Source organism: Stigmatopora argus, chromosome 8 (assembly GCF_051989625.1).
Source record: "Stigmatopora argus isolate UIUO_Sarg chromosome 8, RoL_Sarg_1.0, whole genome shotgun sequence".
In the NCBI taxonomy this organism is placed as follows: Eukaryota; Metazoa; Chordata; class Actinopteri; order Syngnathiformes; family Syngnathidae; genus Stigmatopora; species Stigmatopora argus.
In genome coordinates this window covers 9,997,455-10,022,066 of record NC_135394.1, presented here as the reverse complement: position 1 = coordinate 10,022,066, position 24,612 = coordinate 9,997,455, and the positions used below count along the sequence as shown (strand labels likewise).

General features: G+C 39.1%; 1 protein-coding gene across 2 annotated transcripts; it reads left to right on the top strand.

Annotated features, from left to right (window-relative positions):
- The first annotated feature begins 463 nt into the window (after positions 1-463).
- Positions 464-24,062, top strand: cep350 (centrosomal protein 350). Of its 2 annotated transcripts, XM_077606818.1 has the most exons (38): positions 464-806; positions 2,564-2,651; positions 2,756-2,793; positions 3,028-3,136; positions 3,357-3,507; positions 3,886-4,571; positions 4,653-4,739; positions 4,826-4,933; positions 5,278-5,394; positions 5,953-6,689; positions 6,858-6,979; positions 7,382-8,322; positions 8,416-8,548; positions 9,121-9,245; positions 9,340-9,476; positions 10,172-10,316; positions 10,484-10,647; positions 10,750-10,860; positions 11,389-11,463; positions 11,567-11,685; positions 11,779-11,850; positions 11,938-12,131; positions 12,232-12,422; positions 13,676-13,954; positions 14,042-14,191; positions 14,301-14,458; positions 15,944-16,066; positions 17,305-17,525; positions 17,609-17,787; positions 18,026-18,167; positions 18,452-18,612; positions 18,715-18,845; positions 18,919-18,977; positions 19,058-20,520; positions 21,302-21,832; positions 21,931-22,077; positions 22,170-22,292; positions 22,784-24,062. In XM_077606818.1, the coding sequence occupies exons 2-38, from the start codon at positions 2,570-2,572 to the stop codon at positions 22,937-22,939; spliced, it is 8,667 nt and encodes a 2,888-aa protein (XP_077462944.1). In that variant the 5' UTR covers positions 464-806; positions 2,564-2,569; the 3' UTR covers positions 22,940-24,062. The 2 variants fall into 2 exon arrangements, with proteins under 2 accessions (XP_077462944.1, XP_077462945.1); XM_077606819.1 differs by lacking the exon at positions 15,944-16,066.
- The last annotated feature ends 550 nt before the right edge of the window (positions 24,063-24,612 follow it).

Genomic DNA, 24,612 nt, shown 5'->3' with positions numbered 1-24,612 from the left:
AGGGGAAATAATGAGGACATGTACATGTATGTAAATTGAAGATGATAAAGTAAAATAGATTCATTATATATATATATATATATATATATATATATATATATATATATATATATATATACTATATATATACTATATATATACTATATATATATATAATTTTAGTGTATTAGTATTTCCATTTGTGTAATGAATCTATTTTAGTTCATCATCTTCAATTTACTGTATATTATTTTATTGTGTTTCAGTCTGAAAAGATTTCCTGTTAAAAACAAAACTGTTTGGAAATTTTTTAGGTATTCGAAGTCAAGTGGTGGACAAATTCACCAATTTAAGGGCGAATTCCTCCGACATAAGATGGCTACTACTTACGCATCTAACTCCCCATTTATAAATGTATATAATATTTATTCGCGTATTTATTTCAAGGACTCAAAAAATCTCGCGATGTTTTCTGTGACTGGCCCGTCACAAAGCGCCCCATCTTGGCTACTCTTGTTTCACTGGTTCCGATGGGTTTATGTCTGTAACCCGGCAAAGGTCAAGTAAAAAGCGTGTAGCCACTTTTTTTTTTACCCGGATCACTAATTTAAATAGCTTGTTTTTACTGGAAAGCATCTTAGATGCCAACGATGGCTGCGCGTTGCTGAAAAAAAGTTGCTACTTAGCACAAGTGGCAGTTGCTAGCTGCCCGGAGCTATTAGCAAACACAGCAGCGAAGCCAGCTGAAGATTTCTGATGATGTGAGGACATTTCGCCCTTTCCTTTGGTCATGGACATCTAAATGGTTTGGATCTTAAATTTAAATGGTGAGCATTGGTATTTTGTTGACAATCTTGGTAAAATCGAAATGTGAACCCCCGAGTTTGCCTCTCTGATCATTTCCTTAGCCGACGGAGAAATGAGTCATAACCAAGTTAGGGTCGAAAAGAGTTGGTACCTTTTTAGTTTTCTTTATAAAAAATGTTCGGACTGAACTGCTAGTCGTTAGATCGACATTTATACGAGTAAATTCCCACATATTGTACACATCGACATGTCAAGATCACTTGGTGATGCCCAGAGACTACATTTGAAGTCTGTAAAATGATCACAAAACGAAAAGAATTCCTCCAAAACGCATCTTTTGAAGCTTCACAAGGCTCCTTCTATTGTCCGTATTGTCTTTGTAACTAAGCAATTTATCTTTTTGTTCCTGACCACCGAGTCTGCAATCGGCCGATTAAGGTGTGGTGTGTTCAACTATCTCTTTCATATCAGTGACTAACCTTTATTACATTTCCACCTAAAATTCTCACACTAATATGTGAAAATCGGCAAAAAATCTAATAAAAATGGACAATTAAAGTTGTTTTCAAGTAGCTTTTTGAGAGCCCTGATTAAATACTCTGTCCAAAACTGATAAACATGTTAAAACAAAAATAGACATGTACAAGTCAGGCACTTTGATGTTTCGAAATTTAGCATTAAACATCATCTATGCTTATGACAGCTGAACTCATGAGTCTTACAATATACAAGTTGTCATTCAGATTTTTGTTGTTGTTTTGAGATGTGAGTGGGTGCGACCAAACTAAATTAAATAGATTGAACACACAAGCACCAGAGTGTAATGTTTTAATTTTTTTTTTTTTGAAGAGGTTAAGTTGAATGTTATATGACAATAATAACACATGAGTTTAAAGCAACCGCCTAATTTTGCCTGAGCTTCTTGCGGACAAATAATGGGAAGGGAACTGTAACCAGTGTTGATTACTTCCTGTTCGCTGTGTTCTCTCTGCGTCAGAAGGGAAGTGTGTTAACCCCAGGCAATGTCATGTGACTCATATGACCAAACTGCTTGACTTGTCCACAGGTCCCTTCCAAAGGAAAAAAAATCTAAACATCCAAAGCTCAGTATTTGCCTACAATGTAAGCCAGTGCTACCACACAATCCTCAGAGTAGTTGGGTTTTAAAACAAATACTTATATGGTTGCATCTTTCTTAAGGCAGGTATTTTCTTAGGTAAACATCCCACATTACATCTTCAGTTTCATGCTCCTTCCTGGAATTAAGTCAATGTTGTAAAACCGGTTTAAATGACTAGTTTACACAACGTTGTTCTGTTGATAAGAGGTGTTGTAGCAGAAAATATACTGTACAATCACAATCATCTAATCTATTTTGATTGTTTATTACCTAAGACATTTTTCCTTGTTTTTTTGTTAAAGCTGAATCATTTCCTTGTTGATATAGCTTATGTGTTATTCTTTGTTTTAATTTTATTGCTTTTCGGTCTGAAGAAGTCACATGAGTTTGCTTAAAATGGAATTAAAATAACGTCTCTCTATTCGTCAACATTTGCCTAAGGGTTAAAATTGCCTATATGAGCAGCAAGCCATACACAACAGCGACATAAGGGGTTAAATTTGCGTTGCTGCTGATGTATGTGTGTTACCAATAAAGGTCGCCAAATAAATGGTTGGCCAAAATAAGTACGGGTAATAGTAGTACATAATATGTGAGTTCATTTTCCCTCGTCCTACATCACAGTTAACAAGATGACCTTGGTATTTCCTTGTCTAGAGGTGAATGGGTGAGATGAGGAGTAGTCAGAGGGCTCTGCCCCTCGGTGTCACAATTCATCACCACACCGATCCTGCCGTTGATTCAGGTACAAAATGAAATACTATATTAATTTGTATAATTTTTTTTAGTTATACACCACAGCTGAGCTTCTTGGACTAAACATCACTAATGATTTTCCTCTTTTATTAGATCTAACTTCATGTAAAAGTTTGCCTCAGACCAAAGCTGTAAGTATACCAAGGAATTATTATATGATGCAATATTTATAGGTCTTACTTTAAGACATAAACCTTTAAAGCAACTGTAATCCTGGTTTTATTGTTGTAATGATTGCATTGTTGTTGTTTATTTAATCGATATTTCATACTGAGACAAAGATGTTACTTGTAGCAGCAACCTAATACATCAGCGGACCCCATAACATACCACCTGGTCATGATATTATTATTCTGTGTGTATAGCTGCGACGAATAGAAAATCATGTGGAGGCCGTTCCTGGAACAACAGCCCTCCTCCTCTCTGTCATGGACCCGCCCAAGAAAAAATCATCTGTGTCGGGCAACAGCAGAGGTTAGTTATTACACACTGTTGCTGAATCATAATGACAACTTGAGAACTATTATCTTTAAAATAATCATTATATTCCGCAATTGGCTGGCCACCAATTCAGGGTGTCCCCCGCCTGGTGTCCAAAGTTAGCCGGCCGGGATAGGCTCCAGCAACCTTTATGCTACAGTTTTGTGTTTTGATACGAGGTACGAAGACTAAGGTACTGCGTGCTTCATTATAGTTGAGACGAGAGGGTCGTCGAAGTCGAGCGAACGTGGTCGCTCGAGTTCCAAGAAGAGACGCTCGCGCAGCCCGCTTAGAAATGCCACACAAGACAGCAATGTCGCACAGCACAACAGTATGGCACTCAGGGAACAGCTGGCTCCGTACAGGTACGTGTGGACAATCCGTGCAAATAGTTTGGTTTCTTTGTCCTTTCAGACATGGTTGACGCCGTATAGAGCGAATATATTTAGAATGATTTCAACTTCAATTCAAGAATTACAATATTTGAGCGCACTTAAAAACATTGCATTATTAAAGAGTGAAAGATTTTGAGTTATTGGGAATTACGCCTCACAAAAAGTGTAAAAAGTGGGGATGACATTTTTGATGTTTGTGCTCAGTTGCACTAAAATTGATAAATGAAGACGAATCTTTCCTACATGTGAACATTCATAGAAGAGCTCAACCTCCATATGTGTGAATGTTGAATTAAGACTAAATCTTGATCCTCTTTGCTGACCCAATGTAATCTGGTTTGCCTACAGAGAGACCGCCCCTCCATCTTTATCCTCATCTCAGCTGGAGTCTTACAGACCACAGTCAATATCAGAGCCTGTGTCATCTTCCTCAGATGCACTGTTAAGCAAATCTGTCTCTCAGAAAGACACTTGGGATGAGCGGAGAGACAGCCACTTGAACATCCAGGATGAGCGGACAGACAGGCACTTGAACATCCAGGATGAGCGGACAGACGGACACTTGAACATCCAACCCTCTGGAGACTGTACGGAAGTCTGCTACCTCAATGACCCAACCACTGTAGATGCCCCGCCGACTTATGACAACCACGTTCCTTCAACGAGTCCAGTTCCAGCTATGGAGAGCGGCAGTCCAGAAGCAGAAATCACCCAGAGCGCGTATATTCAAATGTCCAGTCCGATTCCCCCTCCTCCCTCTGACATGTTATGTAGATGGGAAAGCAGTCCTTCCACCAGTCCAGGCTCGGATTCTCAGCGTTTGGAAAACCTGAGGCGACATCAACCAGATGATAAGCTGGAAAAGCTCAAAGAGCGTATTAGAAGGCAGGTTAAATATCAAGAGGTAACTGCAGAGAAGGAAAAAGTGTTGAACCGTCTCGATCAGCCAATAATGACCACACGGCGCAACAATGGCGGCACTGCAGCCAAAATACGGAAGGTAGCAGCTGCACCACAAGTCCCGACTTACAAAGGTATTCTAAACCTCTCTTAGAAGGATCATTTTAAAATGCATTTTCTGAAAATAAAGATGCATGTTTTGGGGCATTTCTCAGGCTTCAGCAAAATCGAGACAAGGACTCACACTAATAGGACCGCACTTAAAGAGGAAGCCTGTAAAAGCCCGTCTAAACAATTTGCTGGTAAGACAAAACTTTAACATTAATGGGAAGGGGCGAGATATACTCTTGGGCAGAGCTTTTATATGTTTGTCCTGTTGTTGTTGTAGAACGCACTGCACCTAGGCAGCAACGGGAAAGATATCGTCCTGCAGAGAGAGAAACAAAACCAACCAGGAAAATCCACAGAGCTGTCGCTGGCCAAAATCCAAAAACATGTAGGAATAATACAAGGCTTAGACTTAAAAGGCCAGACAATGCTTATCATCTGCATTCCAGAGAAAATAATTTTATTATCGCGGCTATGTCTGGTCTACATTAACCGCGATATTCGAGGGATTACTGTATTAGCCAATCAATTGTGAATAACCCACATTTACCGCCCTTCCTTGTAGATTGTTAATATTCATTATCTAGTCTTTATGTCCGTGGCGAAAAAGTCACAAAACAACAACGTATTTCTAATACCAGAAATTACCTCAGCAATTCTTTGGGCTCTTAAGTAACATTCGTCAGAGCTTTTAGGGATTTCATAAAATGACTGACAATGTTATTCTGGCAGTGATTACACCTGCTTCCTGGCGGGAAGGTTCGAAGCTGGTAAACAAGATTCTTGGTGCCGCCCCAAAACAACCCAGAGAGACGAGGAACCATATTAATGATAAAGTCCAGCATCCAGGTCAGTGACAGTGAATATTCCTGTGTGTGAGTTTTTTTCTCCCACATTATCTTCTACAGCACATCTAGAAAAAACAGCTTTTACAAATAACAAAAGTTATTAAATCGATGACTGGTGAGTCTTACCTTCCCTCGCATTTTTCCGTGGTAAATTTGTCACCACTGGCGACCACTGACCAGAAGAAATTGAGGTTGACTAGTTGTTTTGGTTGGGTGAACAAGAGTTGTGGCCTGATTTGATAAGGTTGCTCTTAATACTGGAGCAGCAGTGAGTGGCATTAGCATTCAGTGAAGCTCGGCTCAGCACAGTGGGCTTCACAACTGTCTGGATTAGTCTTTTAAATCCAAACCAAGATTTTTACTTTGACATGGATTGAAGTTGGCATGGCAACACCCTGCCTTCATTTTCTCCTAAAATGGCTGCCTCCACTTAGGATGGCCACTTCTAGGAAATACTAGCAGCCTTTGCAGTTGAAATGGATTTGATGGGATGAAAATTGGAAACAGTTTTTTCCACTTATAGAATATTTGTGTATTCATTTGTTTGTTTGTTTTACAGTGCATCATCACCGTCCTAATGCTGCCAAAACGATTGAGGCAAAACATCAAACCCGCCCTAGAAGCACTGACAGACAAACACTGAGTGGATTTAAGGGCCGATCCCAAAGCCACTCCACATCCCCTTGTAGCCCGTCACCTGCTGTCTATGACAACTGCCCACTGGCTTTAGCGAAAGACCCGTTGTCAGCAGAGATGCGGGCCATATTAGATGACCCACAGTTTGAGTGCAAAGCAGATGAGGAGGAGCAGAGATCTCAGCTTAGATCCGGGAGAGGTAAGGGCCGTCCCAGGGGGAAAGCGAGGTCATTGTCCCAAACAAGGACTTCCCACTCCTGTGGAACAACGGCACCAGTACACGGCCCCTACAGAGGTAGCCGTAGCGCAAACCCATCCTTAAATCGACCGCAGTCCTCAAGTGTGTATGAAACTCAGGAGAAAAAGCGGCATTATGATTCAGATAAAATTCGACAATACATGATGAAGCAGAAAGAAGAGCGGAAGAGACAAAAGGCAGAGGAAAAGAAGTCTTTGAAAGAATTGTCGGAGAAAAAGAACCAGAGGCTACAGGATGTCTACAGGAGGCAAAAGGAAATGGCAAAAACTGTCTTCACTCCTGTCGACGCAACTGCAACCAATTGGCAGAAACGATACAGAGAAGATACCTACAATCTCCTTACAATGGATGAGAGTCAATATGGAGTCCAGATGCATTCTTCTGCTGCATCACATCATCTGGTATATGTAAACAAAATGTTGTTTCCCCCCCAATCGTTAAAGGTCCCATGCTATCACATAAAAAAACACCGCTTATGCATCCCAAGAATGATTGTAACCCTCATGAGTATAAACGGCATGGAATGAATGGAAGCGTTGCCTAACTCCTGTTTTATCTTTTTACCCCAGAGACCAATGTACCAACCCTCTGGAGAGTCTGATAAGGAGAATAAGAAACTGGAATTACTGCACAGTCCCTCAAGCAGTGACAGGTCTTTGAGTGCTGATCAGATACCTCCTCTATTAACAAGGTAGATTTAATATGCTTTTCATATTCAAACATTTACTTCCAAACTGCATTTCAGGGCAATCTGAACAAGACTCATTTTCCAATTTGAATGACTATCACTATAACTCCTAATTCATTCGCTGCCGTTACCTATTCAAGGCCAGTCCTTCGAGTTTAAAAGAATTGCATATTTGTAGTTTTCAATGGCAAGCAATACTTTTCCAGAAAAAAAAGAAAACAAATAAGAATTTGAAGCATGACAATATCATTTCAAATGTTTTTCTTATTTTTTTTAATAAATAACGATTGGACATCTCACACTATTATTGGCTAAGGAGTCAAAATGTTTTTGTTGCAAAGTGTCTGCTTAGAATTGCTGTTTTTATCTGTCCTCTCAAATTTTTTTGGGTCATTTTTGTTGTAGGGGTGATTTGGATGTTGGAGTTACTTCAAGTCAAAATGCAGATTTTAGTCCAGTTCTTCACTCCCAGTCTGTCTCCAGCACCAGTCCACTTGGATGTGCAAGCTATGAGCCTCTTTTTGCTCGCCCTCTGAGGCCAGAAACCCAAACGGCAGCTTGTGACGTCAAGCCCGCCCTCACAGATACCCCCATCTGGTCTCAGTCAAGGAGGTCCCGCATTGACGCCCTGAAGGCCACAGCCATCTCGCTGTCTCACCGCATAGAGAATGAAGGCCGGCAGATTGCCCGAGTGGGAATCAACTTTGGTGAGGCGACGCCTTTAGACACGGATATTCTGGCCCGTAGGCGGTCGTGGGTTGACCTCGACCAAAGAACCGGCTCATTTGATGATGCTGACCTAACTCCGGGGATCCAGAGGATGATAACAAGCGCTGGTCTTAGTCCATGCAATAGTGCCTCACTTCCGGGAGCTGGAAATTTGTACACCTTCAAAGGGCAACAACAAGAAATGACTGCTGATTGCATTGAACAGTCTCCTAGCAGCTGTGGACTGGAAAGGAACCAAGTTAGTAATTGTTTAGAGAGGAGAGATGACATGCCTCATAGAACACCTGAAGACAACAGGGAGAAAAGGACAGATCAGCATGACTCAAGTGGAGGTTCTATCAGTGAGGGCACCATCCTCAGTGAGGGGAGCTTCAGTCAAGATGAAATGAGCCTTCCTCACCCTCCCAGAAATCATATTCCCAGATTGATGCACAACACCGGTGACTCTTCAGCTCAAAGAATTGAATTGCAACGCCTCACTGACTTCCAGAAGGACGCTGCCAAGTGCTTGGCTCTCACGTCAACTCAGAACAGAAATATAATGCCTTGGGATGAGTTGAGCAAAGGAGACCCTTTCAGTGTCATCAACATATACTTAAAGAACCTCAATGTTAAAGGTTATTGTTGTGTTATTTGATGGCCATTTGTGCTGACATACTAAGTGTAGTTATTGTTGAAACAACTCATACCTTGTTTTTTTTCTCCCGCAGTGAATGACAGGAATTCTCCATCTGCTCGTTCTTTCCAATCTGGAGAATCCCATGAAGATGCAGCAGCCTATGAGGATGACTTTGCGTCATTTCATAGCAGCCAACAGTCAAAGAAGAGTTCCAGTCCACATAGGTGCTGGAATCATTTCAATAAAATGCTTTTAAAATTGATCCACTAGGTGACATTCATTTCACAATTGGAAAGCTCCTGCAACAACATCCCTCTTTGGAGAATATTTTGCTTTGGTTAAGTTTCAAATAAATGTTATTTGCGATCTCTTTTAATTTCAAAGGTATCACAGATCATTTGATAATCCCCAAATCTTTTCATGAACTTTGCCTAGTAACGTATGACCGCAGTCTATTAGAGGGACAGATGACCACTTTACCATGTTGATTCTAGAATAAAGACTTTTTTTAATGAATTTGAGCCAGGGGCACAATTGCAATTTTTATTGTGGAGAAAAATGCAAGGATTCCAGATTCATGCTTTCACATGAATGTCATTTATACGAGATGTTGTCTGTCCCTTTAAGGATTTTTTTAATCAATGCTCTCATATCTATTTTACCCTGGAAATGTGTTAAATCTCTGTAAATATACATGTCTTCAAAGTTCAAACTTTAGCAAGATAGTTCAAATATGTTGGTTCTTGAAATGCAAGGAGTCATCAAATAATGCTTTCTAATATTATTTTTTTTGCAGTTGTGTGGGATTAGAAAATAAAATGTCCCCACCATCCCAAGAAAGAGTGACTTCTCTTCTAGCCTTGCCTGATTTGGGTTTGGCTCAAGCTGCAGCTGCTCTCAAGAATGAGTCTCTAAAAAATGGTGAAGTTGAGCTTGGGGGGCCGGCAGGCAAATGATTCTATGTTGAAAGCGCCGTGATATTCATGACATGAAATGTCTCCCCCTGTCTGTTCAGGTAAACTCCAGTATTCACCTAGTGCCCTACATCAGCAAATGGTAGCAGAGCTCAAGTACCAGGAGTCCCTTGATGAGTCATTGAGACAATTTGGGAATGTGGAGAGGCTGCTAGGTCTGCCTGTAATGGCTACTGAGGTAATTATGTGTTGTTGTTTTTAAATGTTTGCAGGGCAAGTGAGTGTTTATGGTCATTTATCAAATGTAGCTTCGTAAAGAACTCACATTTTGAGTCATATAGTTATGGCCGCAAGTAAAAAGTTGATAAACAACATTTTTATAATGTTCCCTTTTTTATTTTAATTAGAAAACATACAATTAATTAATTCATCAAATCAATATTTGCAATTTTCTTTTTTCATTTAAGCTATTAAAAATATCAATAAAATGAAACAAGAGTACTGCTACATTTCTTTTTTTTAAATGTAACACAAAACATTTGAGAAAAATAGAGTATACTAATTACTTGTAACCTGCCATTGACAGCAGTAAACATTGCAATCCATTTAAACTGCAATGACTGGCGCTGTATACTCATGTTTCAGTGCAGTTCAGCCAAAATGTGATGTCTAGCTACGTCAATGGCCGCCGATGAATTCTCTATAAAGGATTAATGCTAAATGATTTTTTTTTTGCCTAGAGCTTTAAAATTCTATAAATCATTAATACAGTCATTTGATACTTGTCTGCTCATTTCCATTTTCATTTTGTCAGCTACCTCCGATGATTATCCATGGCTCCCGAATGAATAAACCTTATTTATTTCTGTAAGGTCAATCACTTTATATTTGGCTGTTTGATAACCTCCTCAAATTGTTCCCTAAATATCGAAGGCGAAGCAACAAAAGTCTCCACCATCAAGAGGCCAAATGACATCTCCCCCTGGCGTTCCAAATTCTACTCAAGCTCTTGATTTTCTCTCCCAACCTCCACGGAATGGCTTCAATGTTGGGACTAGTAACAGCAGCAGGGCCGCAGGTAAATAATCACTGGCTGATGTTGCAAACATTATGTGACATAACATGTGACTGATAATGTTGTAGTGCCTTTGACGTTGGTAGTTGTTGAAAGTCCGCCAAATGAAGCCAATGATTTCTTTACCAAGTCATTATCACAACATTTTCTTCCTAATTGCTTCTCTCCAGGTAATCTCCAGTACTCTCCTGCTGCTTTGCATCAACATATGACAGCAGAGCTCCAATACCAGGAGTCCATAGATGAGTCAATGAGAAAATTATGGGATGCGGAGAGGCTGTTGGGTGTTTCCATGGCCCAGAGCGAAAGTGCTGTATTGGAACAAATGCTTGAGGTGAAGCAAGGCTATGAGCTTTCTTTTACCTAATAGCAAAACATTAAGACATATATATTTTCCTTATCCTTTTAACATGTCTGTTTTATTGTCCGTTCCAAGGAAAAGCAGCAGAAACATGAAAATGATCTGTATGAGCAGAAAATCCAGGCAGAAAGAGAAGCTCTGGAGGCCCAGCTGCAACGAGAAGAAGACAGGCAAAGAACAAACAGGGTAGCTTTTTTTTTTTTTTTTTTTTTTAAGTTTATTTTTTTTTTTTTAATACCATTTCCTAACCAAAAATGTTCCAATAACATATAAGTGTTAAACCCACTGCCCAGGGGCCAGATGAAGACCACCACATCGTTTATGGCCGCGAAATGAAATCATTTGATTACCTGAATTGATATTTTACAGAAGAATAAATTGAATATACATATTAAGTACACTCACTATAGTTTTTGATGAAAGATAAGAATTACAGAAATCGGAGAATTTTTTTCCCTCTTAAAAAAAGTAAAATAACCAATTTTTAAAATAAAATATTATTGAGAAAATACATTTTCTCCTTTATTGTTTTTTAGTTTGTAAAAGAATCAATTAAGAGAATATTTGCTTTTTTGTCTGGTTTGTTTTAAAAATTGTAAATTCAAAACCTGATTGATTGAATTGTAAAAATATTTGTTTCCCTCTTTTAGTTAAAATAATTTTGTAATTTTGAATATATCAAGATGATTGATGTTTAAATGTTTTTTTGTCCAGGCACATGAAAAATTGCTTGAAAAAATTGTTCTAACTCAAAAAGAGACGGCGGAAACAGCACGTCACATCAAAGAGGTTAGCAATTTCTTGATTCACTCAAGACTGTTGCAGCAAAGCAGGAAAATCTTAATTCTAATTGTTTACGCTGTTATCACTATTGTGTATTTTTGTCACACAGCTGACAGATCTGACACGCACTCAGATCGAAGGTGCTCTAACTGTGTCTGGTGCTGCGCCTGAGTCTTTAATTCTGAACACGCATCAACGACAAAAGGAGAACAAGTCAGATTCTGATAGGTAAAAGAAAAAAGTCCTCCCTCAAACAAAAAGACTAATATATTTGTTACAGTGTAAGGAAAATATTCCCCTAACATTTTACTCTATTTCTAGCTATCAGACAAAGGAAGCAAGTAGAAGCCTCAGTCACAAAGACTCACGACCCCTACAAAACTCCCCTCTCATGTAAAAACTACTTATTTACACACCAATTTGTATTAAATGGATTGAAGACACCAAGCTTTAATATGCCCCCACCACCTGTTTCTTCAGTGTTGCTGATGCAAGCTGTTCCAGTAACCTCTCCGATACATTGACGGATCACCAAAACGAGGTCATTAAAGAAGATAAAAATGACATGATGGCTGAACGAGAAGCAGGCAACAATTCAATAGAGGAGGAATGTCCAACTGCGGAAAATGACTCCCTCTGCAGTGAAAGCATCGCCTCTGCAGCGGATGTTAAGGGTACTATGCCTCCAATGAATTTAAGGATTTTGCCCAACTCTGTCTCTGACAGAGTTTTCAAATGTCTTTTTTGTTGATCAATTCTTGTCTCATTTCTTAGATTATTCTTTTAAGTTTGATTCGTCCAGGACAGAAGATGAGGTGGAAGAACGCTCTTTCAGCTCTCTGCTGTCATGTAAAGAGCACCGTCGAAGTTCTATAGAGAAGAGGGCAAGATGCCTCGGGGATTCAGAGGATGAATTGGCAGATTGCAGCACAAACGATGTCTCGGGTTCAAGCCATGTTTCAAAGGTGAGAGGCCTCTTCTGGCATATGCTTCATTTCAACATTGGAGGATATTTGAGCTTCAAAATTCTTGAAAAATAAGCTTTTATAGTAATGAATATTAAACACGTACAAATAACCCCATAATTGTTTCACATATAATTTAATAACCGTTCTGTATTGGATTGGATTGGATAACTTTATTCATCCCGTATTCGGGAAATTTCATTGTGACAGTAGCAAGAAAAGGCATAGTTATAAGTTAGACGGTATAGTCAAAGGCCGCAGAACAACAAAGCAAAAGCAAAAACCACAAAGTACAAAGCAAATCAAAGTCAATGGGATCAGTAAGAATCACCAAATCATTAAGACAGAAAAGCAGCAAAAACACAAAACGAGCTACGAGTTTCGGTAGCAAAAACGGATAGACTCAAAAAGACGTTGTAAAGTTGGACAAAAACTGGAACCACACACAGGAAGTCTTCCACGAGATGGGGAACTTCTGCAGACTGTGACCGAGGTAGAGAATATGTTGAGTCACTTCCTAGCTTATCTGCACAGTTCCTCAGTAGTCTGGAGCTGAAGAAAACAGCTGCAGGGCAGAACTCCTCGACTCCGTTGCTGGTAAGCGCTGACAACTTTTCCATCTTATCCCAGGATGGAATGGTTGGTCAGAAGCATTGCCTCTCCTCCCGGCACTTTTGTCCAGCTCCGAAACTCCGGCGGCACCGAGGTATTGCTCCTTCTGCTGCGAATTGTAACAGCTAGTCCCGTGTGTGTGACAGCGTAGGCATGGCTGAATGGTTCCAAAAAAAGAAGTAGCCGAAAGAAGCCAAGCTAACAGAACAAGGAAAGTTGTAAAAACATTCAAGTAAAAAGTATAAAGTACAAAGTAAAGTAAAAAGGGATGTATTAAGAAATATTAAAATGTAATTAAAAAAAGATAGAAGGGCTGTAAAATACGAAAAACGTAAGTGTACAGAGCCACGCCCACTGGCTCCCACGGGAACGGCGCCATCTTGTGATTTTAGGATGTTGTAGGATGCATTTTAGGCGTAATTTCAATTTATCTGGTATTTCCTCCCATTTTTTTTTTTAAATTTGGACTCGTCACTAGTAAATTGAATCATAAGCGAGTATACATGTTTTATTATTTTGTATTCGGAATATTTAAAATTGTGGCACTAAAATGTCCTCCAACTATGAAATGACTTATAAACATTTGTTACCATGTACACCATAAATCCCACCCTCAAGTTTTTGGGCTTTTTCTATTTTAGCATCACAAATCAAACATGGCATTTTCTGGTGGGAAGGACAGCTTCTCCCGGTTCACCATGGACATGGTGCGTCAACACATGAAAGACGAAGACCTGCGACTGCAGCATCAAAACGCTTTACTGCGTCTACGCCAGAAAGCTGTCAAGGAAAAGATCAGAACTGAGCTGGCGTGGCTGGAGCACCAGAAAAAGCAGCTCAGGAACAAGGGAGAGGATGACAAACTGCCCCCCATCAGGAAGAAGCAAAAGGGACTTTTGTTGAGACTTCATGAGGAACAGGTAATGGACTTAAAAAAACTATCCTAATCTAGTGACTCATAATTTTGGTGCTGAGATTTTGTTTAAAAGCGTTTTCCATAACCTCAGGCTGAGATCAAGCGTCTTCAAGAAGCCAATAAAGTAGCAAGAAAAGAAAAACAGCTTCTGTTGAAGCAGCAAGAAGAGATTGAGCGAATGAGAACTTCAACACAAAGACTGAAAGAACGTCTCAAGTCTGCGGGGGGTGACGCTCCGACTGTAAGTAGTATAACAAAGGTTATGTATAGAATCATTTTCAAATAGACACATGTTCTAATCACGGAAATGCTTTTGTTTTTGTATAAACCTCTTATCATTTGGTCCCAAGGAGTCGCTAATGTCAGAAACACCGGTGTCAGAGGCTGCTTACTTGAGGCCTACTACGGATGGCAGTCGCAGCCCTTCACCATCCCCATCGGTCTCTGCAAGTGAAACCAGCAGCATCATGCAGAAGCTCAAGAAGATGCGCTCACGCATGGATGAGAAGTAAGTGCTCTTCATTATTACAATTTTTAAAATCATTTTTGGACCATCTTGCCCCTGGTTAGCCCTGGGTTGCAGTAGTCACCAAGGTCGAGTGATAAAACCTGATTAGTAACTAACCAAATTAACACTGATAATTTTCAATTGCATCTCTTCGTTTTCCTCTCACAAATGTGAAAATATTTAAAGTGTTCTATTGGAGTGAAATTTATATGATATTCACGGTTTCCCTCAGAAAGCTTGCAAAGCCTGGTGGTAGAAAAGCACTCTGGTGGCCCACCTTTTTTGAAAATAAATTAATAGATAAATAAAAATGTTTATTTGGCTGGAATTTTGAAATGTTTGTGATTATGTTTTTTTATAAACTATTTATTATTAAGTTACATGTACTAATGTAATTCAGTGCAAGGACAGAGAGCTGGTTTATGTATCAACCATAAAATGTCACCATTACAAAAATACCAGATGTGCTTAAAATGCAGTTGAATTATGTATACTTTTTCATACTTTCTTTTGTGGCACAATTTTAGCTGGCGTTGGGTTAAGGAAAACCTACCGTCATGCCAGGCTTATAAAAGCACAGAGGGTAACTGTTTTCCTTTAAGATAATTTTCATTATCATTCCGATACAGAGTAGTGCGAGATAATCAAATCCAGTGTTGTAGTATTGAGATTTGTTATTTAAAAACATAAAAAACTAGTAATATCAGGCCATCTTAAAATTCCCTTTGCTCTTGTCTTTGAGAAAAAAATCCTCATTAATTCCTAATCACATGACGCTATTGGTTTTATATATATATATATATATATATATATATATATATATATATATATATATATATATATATATATATATATATATAAAACCAATAGCGTCATGTGATTAGGAATTAATGAGGATTTTTTTCTCACAGCTGAGTGCTTAAAACAATTGGGATTTTTTTTCTGCAATTTAAGACTTCATTTATGTCGTTCATATTAACTTTAGAAAATTAGGTTACCTGCATGGTAATTCATATACTCTATATTCATCCAGAAACAAAGTACTAAATTCTCTTCTCATGCCAGATAAAAAAAATGTCCAACACCTATCATGCATTCACAATTTTGTACAGATGGATTTTTTCCCAAAAATGGCCACCAACGGTTACTTTGCCTCCACTTTATTTATTTATCCCAATTCCAAAAAGGCATGTTGACTCCGTTTGCTTGCATACCGAATGTGCTTTTAAAAAAAATATTTAATAATTTTAATCATTGATCATTCTGTCCACTGTTTGAAAACCTAGCAGGCACCTGGCTTTTAACTACAAGACACACAAAACACATGCTCATATAGTACTTTTCTCTCTCCCTCTCTCCTTGTTTCTTTCCCCTTTGTCCTCTTTTGCTTTTTGTCGTTTGCTATCATGTTGCCATTCTCCTAAATTCACGTGTGTCTCTCTCTCTTTCTCTGTGATTGTTCGATTTGTTGCACGTGTGTCGTAGACACTGTTCCCCCATGCACTGCTTCTTCTCTGTGTTCACGGCCCGGCATTGGGCCTCCCTTAGTGTCTGTCTTCCCAATCTTGACCCTCAATTCCAGCTCTATATCTACAACCAGTTGGACAGGTACCGTGCAGTTCTCCCTACACTTTCCGCCGTTTTTCCTCCACGCCCGAGCCCCCATCCCTTACTGACTTGACCTCTCCCTCTCCAAATGAAAAGCGTGTGCTCAATGACATGGGTGTGGTATAGAATTTTGACTGATGTGACTGGAGTTTAAATATTTTTTTCTTTAGAGGGTGGCATTTGTGAAGGGTGTTTTAATGCTCAAGGAAAGATGGGTTAAAATTAGCACACCCTTTGATAGATTGAAAAAAAATCAAAAACACTCAATGTCATTGCATATTTTTAATTTAAAAAAAGAAGTCTTTTATTAGTAGAAAATTACACATTTATGGTGTTCAAAGGTTGTGCATATTTTGATTTGTATATCTTTCCTTGTTGGATGGGAAATCTTGACTCCATTTTGAAATTAAAACTAATTCCCTCTTGTATTATTTTCAAAACTTCTCTTTTCCTTCTCGGCTTACAGGTTTACAAGAGGTCGTGATTCTGTTTCTTTATTACCCAGCTGTGATCATTAATACAAAATGTTTTAATTTAAGCCTCACTATCGCTCGGAACAAATTATACACAGTGTCTATTAATGAACCCATTATATCATAATGATTCCTTTCCTGCTTTATTGGGTAACAGTAGCACAGCTTGGGCAAATAAATGAAAAGCTATTTTCTATAATAGAGTAGATAGGCAATTCTTCAGTACCTGATCTATAATTAGTTTGAATTAAGAAAACAACTTTCAAATTGGATCAAGAATAAATGCTGAGGCCTAAAATCATTTTCCTCACTATGCAATTTCTGTACCTAACTCGGATTTTGTCTTTTCCTAATGAAGTACTTCACAACATCAAACTAAAGAAACAGAAATTAAAAGCTTATTGGTATCTCAAGATTTTATTTTAATGTCTAAAAAAGCTGCCCCCCGCTGTCAAACCTTTGTTTAATGGGTCTTCCCTGCTTGTTTAATTGATTTGTTTCTTTAGAGAAATACTTTGAGGTAATGTTAAGCATGTCTGAAGTGAAAACGGTTGTCTTGGTGATTTGAATCGGCCTGCTTTGAACTTTTTGTGCTAAACTCTTTCCCCCATCATTAATCATGGTACTTTTTCTTGGTTTGCCAGTACTACCTCCTTTTTCTATATTTAACTGCATCTTATTTTTTCCCTTTCTTTCCCTCCCTCTAAACACGCACACCTCATCTCTGCGTTGTTCTCTGCAATCTTCCTTCCATCCACCTATTAGATTCCTGACTAAGCGGGAACAGCAGTTGATGCAGAGGCGTCATCACGCCGAGGAGCTGCTGCAGTGGAAAAAGCGACTTGATGAAGAAGAGGCAGAGGTTCGGAGGATAGAAAGAGAGGCTCTGGCTGGTTGGAAAGGAGAGGGCAGCAAGGCAATCTCGGAAAGTATACCCAAGTCTAGTCACATTCGAAAATCAGAACCGAGAGCAATTTGTGAGAAAGGTGATTAAAATCTTTAATTTTGAACATCTTGCTGTTAAAAACAAAAACTAACTTAACTGTTTTTTGCGTAATTTTAATTTCAGCACATGTGACTGAGGACGATGATTCCTCAGTAATATCTGATTGCAGTATACGCACAGAAGAAGCAAGAAGTCCATCCTCAGCACAACCTGTATCGGTGGCTGAATTAATGGTGGCATCCAATTTAAGCAGCCCCCCAAATTACATTGAGGACTTTGCTTCATTTACACGCAGCAAGCAGGTTTGCCCAAATGCGCTTAGCTACTTTGAAGGGACAGACAATACTTTGGATAAATTCAAGTGAAAGATGGTTGCTTCAAATATTTAAAAATGCAAATTTCGCTGGGATACACAAGATAAAGGTGTTGTCTATTCCTTAAGGCAGACTTATATTCAATACCTGTTCACATTAAATCTCACTTATTTTTGTTACTTTAATGACTTGACATTGATATAGCGGCCATGTCATTTTTTTCCAGTCTTCTCCAATTAAAGACAGCCAAAACCGTGCCTCCTTGTGTGATATCAGCACCGAAAGCAAGATGCAACTGCAATCCTCTGTCCAAATATCAAAGCAGACCCCAAGTCAACCTGTGGAATCACCCGTGGTTTCACAAACAGGTGAGTTTTTGTCCAACTAGAAATAATAAATACCTCAACACTAAGATACATGATTAAATCACCAAACATTTTCAATTTCGTAACGCTAAGTGAGTTTCTAGATTTGGTATATGATAAGTGGTTTAACCAGAAGTTTGAAATTGAACTTTAGACATAAAGAAAACATAGACTAATCTCTAAAGAATTAGGTTTAAATTCCACTGGGTACAAGTCGGATTATACTTTGCTAATCACAGAGCAAATGTTCTCACACATTCTGAGATTTATTTGTCTTTGCTTTTCAGAACCCATTTCAGAGCAGAGTGACATAGAGAACCGTATTAAGGCTCTAAAAGAGGAGCTGAGGAAACGCAAGTTGATGGCCACTCAGCTGAAAAGGGAGCAGAAGATGAGGCACAAGGAGCGCCTTAAGGAACAAGAAGCCACCTTGCGGAAACAACTGGAGGTAAATATCGGGCATTTTCTTCTAGTAAGATGTTTGCTGCTCTTGGTGTTTTTATTTGTTTTGTTATATAGATTCATGTACATGTTCACAATTTATATTCAGAGCTATGACAACTACATTGGAAAAACCAAGGCAGCCCTGAGCAAAGAACCTGAGCCACTTCTTCATATCAAGATCCAGAAAGAAGATTCGAGCTTAGCTGTAGATCAGTCTGGCCTCACATCTCCTGCAAGGTATGTTTTTTCCTTTGTAAAGAATCAACTATTATTATTTTGAAGATAATGTACCAAATAATTGTCTCTTTAGGTCTGAAACCAGTGATATACCTACTGTGGGACTTGACAATGATGCATCATTCCACCAAAGTACGTTTGCATGTTCATTTTCTAGTAATTGCTTTTTGAGGCAGTTATGATTTTATTCATGACAAATCTCTGACTTTTAGATGATGACAAATCTACCTCAGCATCTGAAGAGCCCCATGTGGAAGCTGTCCTACCATCCCCTGTGTTGGACTCACCTTCTTTTGCAGCAGATGTCCTTGCTCAACCTAAAGAAAATTCTCCATCGATTGACAATTCTTGCAGGCTTGACTTGGATGTTATGCCTTCAGTGAAGGAAACAGCAATAAGGGATGTACAAGCTTCTCCTCAGACAGATTATCAAGATGACTTTGAATCCGCTTCACTTGAAAAGGATCAGCATATTCCCAAATCAGACTCAATTTGCCATACTGAAATACAAATTTACAGTCAGGATGAAGACTTCGAAGAGGAGATTGCCGAAGAATCGAGTCATAGTTCTGTTACTATTGGGTCAGTACATGAATCTGGTCGACTACTCAAGCTTCAGAGAACCAATGAGTCAAAAAATGATAATCACAGCATTGATTCCATCTGTCCAACACCCCTGTCTCACAAACCCAGCCCTGTCTCTATGACTACAGATGAAATGCCTGGTTTCAACATCGGAGACCGTGTGCTTGTCGGGAACGCTGAGGCTGGAACGCTTAGATTTAAAGGTCCAACCAGCTTTGCTGGAGGCTTTTGGGCTGGTGTGGAATTAGACAAATCTGAGGGGAGCAACTGCGGCACCTATGACGGAGTGGTATACTTTGAATGTCAAGAACGTCATGGCATCTTTGCTCCTCCTGAAAAGATCACTCATCTGTCCAACGAGTTTGAAGCCTTAGCAGTAGAACACCAAGATTCCTACTCCGATCATTATGAGGAGGAACATAAAAGTGAAGAGGATATATTTGAAAACATACAAAGTCAGGAGAAAAGTGAAGAAACCTCTCATAATGATGTCTATGTTGAGCTTTCAGATGAAGCAGCTAACGTAGCGCAAAATCTTAATAGCCAAGAGCTTTGGAACGCTGAAACACATCTCGAGTCACAAAATCACAACCAATCCAAATCACAGAATGGGCAGGAGTCACATGACATTCTAAACGAGAACGTACCTAGCAGTCAGGAGTCCATAATTCTTGAAGAGCCCGCACTAACAAATAGAGAGATTTCTGAAATATCTGAGAAAGCCGAAACGCCTGATCGGTACGTACTATTTGGTCAGGAAATTTCTGCGGCCGTTGAGAAGGAAACAAGCCAAGTTAATCAATTGATATATCCTGAGTGTACCCATGAAGCTGGTGATCGCATTAATTCGCAAAAGGATCCAATTTCTCCTGACACGTTAGCAGACAAACTTCTGAATAACTTTTTGGTTGACACCGTTCAGGATTTCCTTCAAATTAAAAGGGCTAAAGAAGAGAAAATAGAAGCATCCAATCAGATCAATTTCGAGCCTGAGGAGCAAAGGCACACGTCGTCATTGGAACCAGAAGAAGGGCTACTTTCCTTTTTATCCAAAGAGGAGCCATCCTCGCCAGAGTTATGCAACCGACTGGTGAGTCTGATCCTTCAATTTCAAGAGTCAAATTTTAAATTTAATATGTTATGGTCATCAAAAGGTTTTGCGGAAATTGTTGAGTGTTGTGTTCAGTGACAGTACTCCAGACTAACATGCATGTAAATATGGGTACTATATGTATCCTTAGCCTTTTTCCTCTATCCCGTTTAAACTCCCCATTGGCACATTATAACCTTTTTGACAGAGAGAGCCATAAAAAAATCATATCAAAAAGTTGTTGATAATGACGACAGGGCCTATGTCCGATTATTATTATTATCTTCCTGAGAGCCATACTCAAAATGTAAAAGTCAAAATACATGAAAATATATGCGTTTTTAGTCATTTCACCACTTTTAAAGTACATAAAGACTGAATTCTTTTGATAACGTTGCTAATCAATGAGTATCAATGACGATATGCATGGAGAAGAGTCTAATTTAAAAAAATATATGATTAAAACACAGTGCCGATGTAACGCTCCTATTGGTGTGTTTGGGACTCAGCTGTTTCCATATTTTAGCTCACGGGTTAGCGGAGAGTCTCATGCACTCATCAAAAGAGCCGCATGTGGCTCCCGAGCCATAGGTTCCCTACCCCTGTTATAACTGTTTTAGCATTTAAAGATACAGACACCAGAGACACTGAACTTGTTGATTTGCCCCTCTTCAATTGATTTTTTTTCCCCCAACCAAAGTCCGTTGGTATGCCGACCAACTGTGTGTACATGAGCAGAGAAAGAATAGACAGATTTAAAATGATGTTTCTTTTACAACAGGAAAGTCCAATTCTGGGGCTCAGTGGGCAGGAAGAACTGGCCAAACGACTCGCAGAGCTGGAACTAAGCCGTGATCTGATTGATGACCTTGGCAATGATGAGGACTGGTTTGACGAGGACTTTGGTCTCAGCTCGCGGAGGGAGCAACAGAGGCTCCAGCAGAAGGAAGAAGATACGAGGCTGGGAGCGGGCCTGGGAAAGTCGGCTTCCTTTGCCAAAGATCCCTTGAACGAAATGGTCTCCCACCTAGATGGGGACCAGTCGGCAAAGACGCCGCCGAGACCCGCCCTCCCTCTTCCCTTACCTGCTAAATTGCCAGAACAACCTACCATGGTAGTGCCTCACTCATCCGAAGATGTTGAAAAGATGGTTCTTACTGCTGTTCAGGAGATCTGGGAGAGCTGTGGCCTTACAAAGGAAGGAAAACATTCCCTTTCGCACATGAACTGCCCTAAACCTTCCAATGAGTTTTTGGGTGTCGAGGAAACCACGAATGACCAGGAGGCTCTTGCCATCCGTAGCTACAAAAAGGTTGCCTTACCTCATCCTCTAATATTTCCATTTTAGTCGCTTCAAACTTTTGGACAAGTAAGAGTTTAACCTAATCTAAAACTATTGTTTTCACTCAGGCTGTGTATGACCTGACATGGGAGATCCTCCAAGAAATCTATGCTGAAGACCCCAATGCCAATCAGCCTGAGTGGGTTAAGCCACAGCGAGTCAGGTCTGCCTTTTTCCACAGAGTAAAGACACCACAAGACCTCAATAAAGTGCAGGTACAAATTGATTATAAATAAAAAGCTCCTCACATAGAGAATATTGTTGTTCCGATAAATTAAGTGCCTCCCCTATGTTGTCTCTCGCTCAGGAATTTGTCACAGAAGAAGTTCTGAAGCTTTATGGTTTGTCCAAGAAGAAGAATAAAAAGTCAGACTGGCAGAAAATGCTGAAGTTTGGACGAAAAAAACGGGACAGAGTGGATCAAATACTGGTAAGTCAACACACAGACAGTAAACAGAGTTTGGAGTTTTGTTTACATGCTGCTTTATGTGTGATTGGCTTGTCAACACACTGTCATGGAGCATTACATAAACAACTTTAAAAAAATATATGTTGCCAACCTAGTCACCATTTCCACACAATGAATGAATATGTGAAAATATTACAATAAAGTAGACTAACCAGAATATTTGTACAGTATTCTAATCAATTTGTATTTAGTTCATTTCTATGGGAAAATTGATTCGAGATACGAGTAAATTGACATACGAGCTCGATCCCGGAACGCATTAGGCTCGTATCTCAAGGTATTTCTGTAGTCATATAGAGCATTAAGGATGCAAATGATTTCAAAACCTATCAATGAATTAGCCATAACACAAAAATCCACCAGATGGCCCCAAAGTATGACATTTGTTGCTTTGTTAGACCAAAAATAGATGAGAGATTTGTTTCAAATTGATCACATTATTTGATGTGCAGGTACAGGAACTCCATGAGGACGAGGCTCAGTGGCTCTGCTATGAAGAAGATGAACTGTCCGTCAAAATGCAACTGGCGGACAGCATCTTTGACATGTTGCTGAAGGACACTGTAAACACGTTGAGACTCATCACCAAGAGGGCTCCTATTAGTTGAGTGTCATCTGTTTAAAGCCCAGGAACTATTTACAGAGGGTTAAAAGATGGAACAAAAATTGTCGTGGATGAACAAAACGAATGTTTAGCAAACACCGCAACTAACAATTGGTTAATTAGTGGCACATTTTTCAGTACAATCTACACTACAATAAGTGATCATCTTTTTTTGATCAAATCATTGTGAGTCGGGGGCGTGACATTTGCCTTAAACTCATTTTAAAATTATCGTCCCGTGTTGTTTTTAAAAAATATATATATATTTTTTCTTTCTAATTTTGGTTTGCAATATGATATGTTGGACTTTAACACTCACTCTCACTGTGTCACTGATCTAAAGTTTGATTTATATTGCCCTCTTGCCGGGAAGTACAACTACAATATTATGTAAAACATTTAGAATATGCTATTTATTTTTTGGGGGGAAAAACTGTAAAGTCTATAGGAGAGAATGAATTGTATATTATCCTATGAAATCATGAAGCAAGAGATTTAATATTTTTAAAAGCAAAATCTAAGATCTAATTTTAAAAGCACAAGTACTGTAAAGTTGCAATAGATATGTTGGGCATATAGGATGTAAAAAACATGTATTTAAGAGTCACATTTAGGATTTTGTCCCAATTTTAAGCTGTGTTTTATTATTAGCACAATATGTGTTATGTTAGCTGTCCATGCAGCCTGAAAGTAAAACACTACTGATTTCCTTTTTCTTAAATCTGGGTTATTTCTGTTTACCAATATACATCAGGTTTATGGACTCCCTCAGTAAACGACATTGAAGTGGGACACAAATACAAAAAGTACTGCATTGCCGTACTGTCAAATGCTGGATTTTAACCTTTTCCATTTCTATCATATAAGAAAAAACACCTGCTTTTTTCCCTCTCAAAGTGCATGCTTTGTTAGCATAGCACCTCTTCGTCCTTGGTGCTGCGAAACATTTAGCCAAGTCTAGACAGTCAACATTCAGTTCAAGTGCCTCTTTGTTGTAAGAACACTGACTTTGATAGCTCATCATGTTTTTGGACCTCCATTGGATGTCATGTTGTTCCAACTGCTGTAAATGATCCTTTTTGAACTAATTTTCCTCTTTCCTGGTTTTGCCAAGTACAGCCTCCGATGACTTATTGCTCCTTGTTTCATGGCCAAACCAGCTCTTTACTTTCCAACTCGTCTTAAGCAAAAGTGACCTTAACTTAACGTTTTTTACCGGTGTTTTTTGTTTTAGATAATGTACCAAAAACGTGATGCCGACCTCATCTAGTCTTTCCTCCTAGAATTGTACGATATTGGAGAACAATAACCTTCTCTATTGTAACTATGCAGTCCTTCATTTAGTTGACCGAACAGCTTTTAAGGCCTCCTGTTTGTATAACATCATTTGACATCTGTATCTTTTATTCTCACTTCACATTTAATATCTGATCCTGGTTCGATTTATTTAACCGTATCCTACAAATTCCCTTTTTGTTGTTTGAAATATTCATGAATATTTATAATGTTCCGAGAGTGTGCACCAAGTGCACTTTGCCTGTATATTACTTTTATGGGTGTAAATATCAAATCGCCAATTTAAGCAACGCTGACTGGAACCTCAGTGATTGTTGACAAATGTGCGGTTTACTTTGCAAACTTGTATTATAATATTTGTAGATGTTGGAACTGTAAATA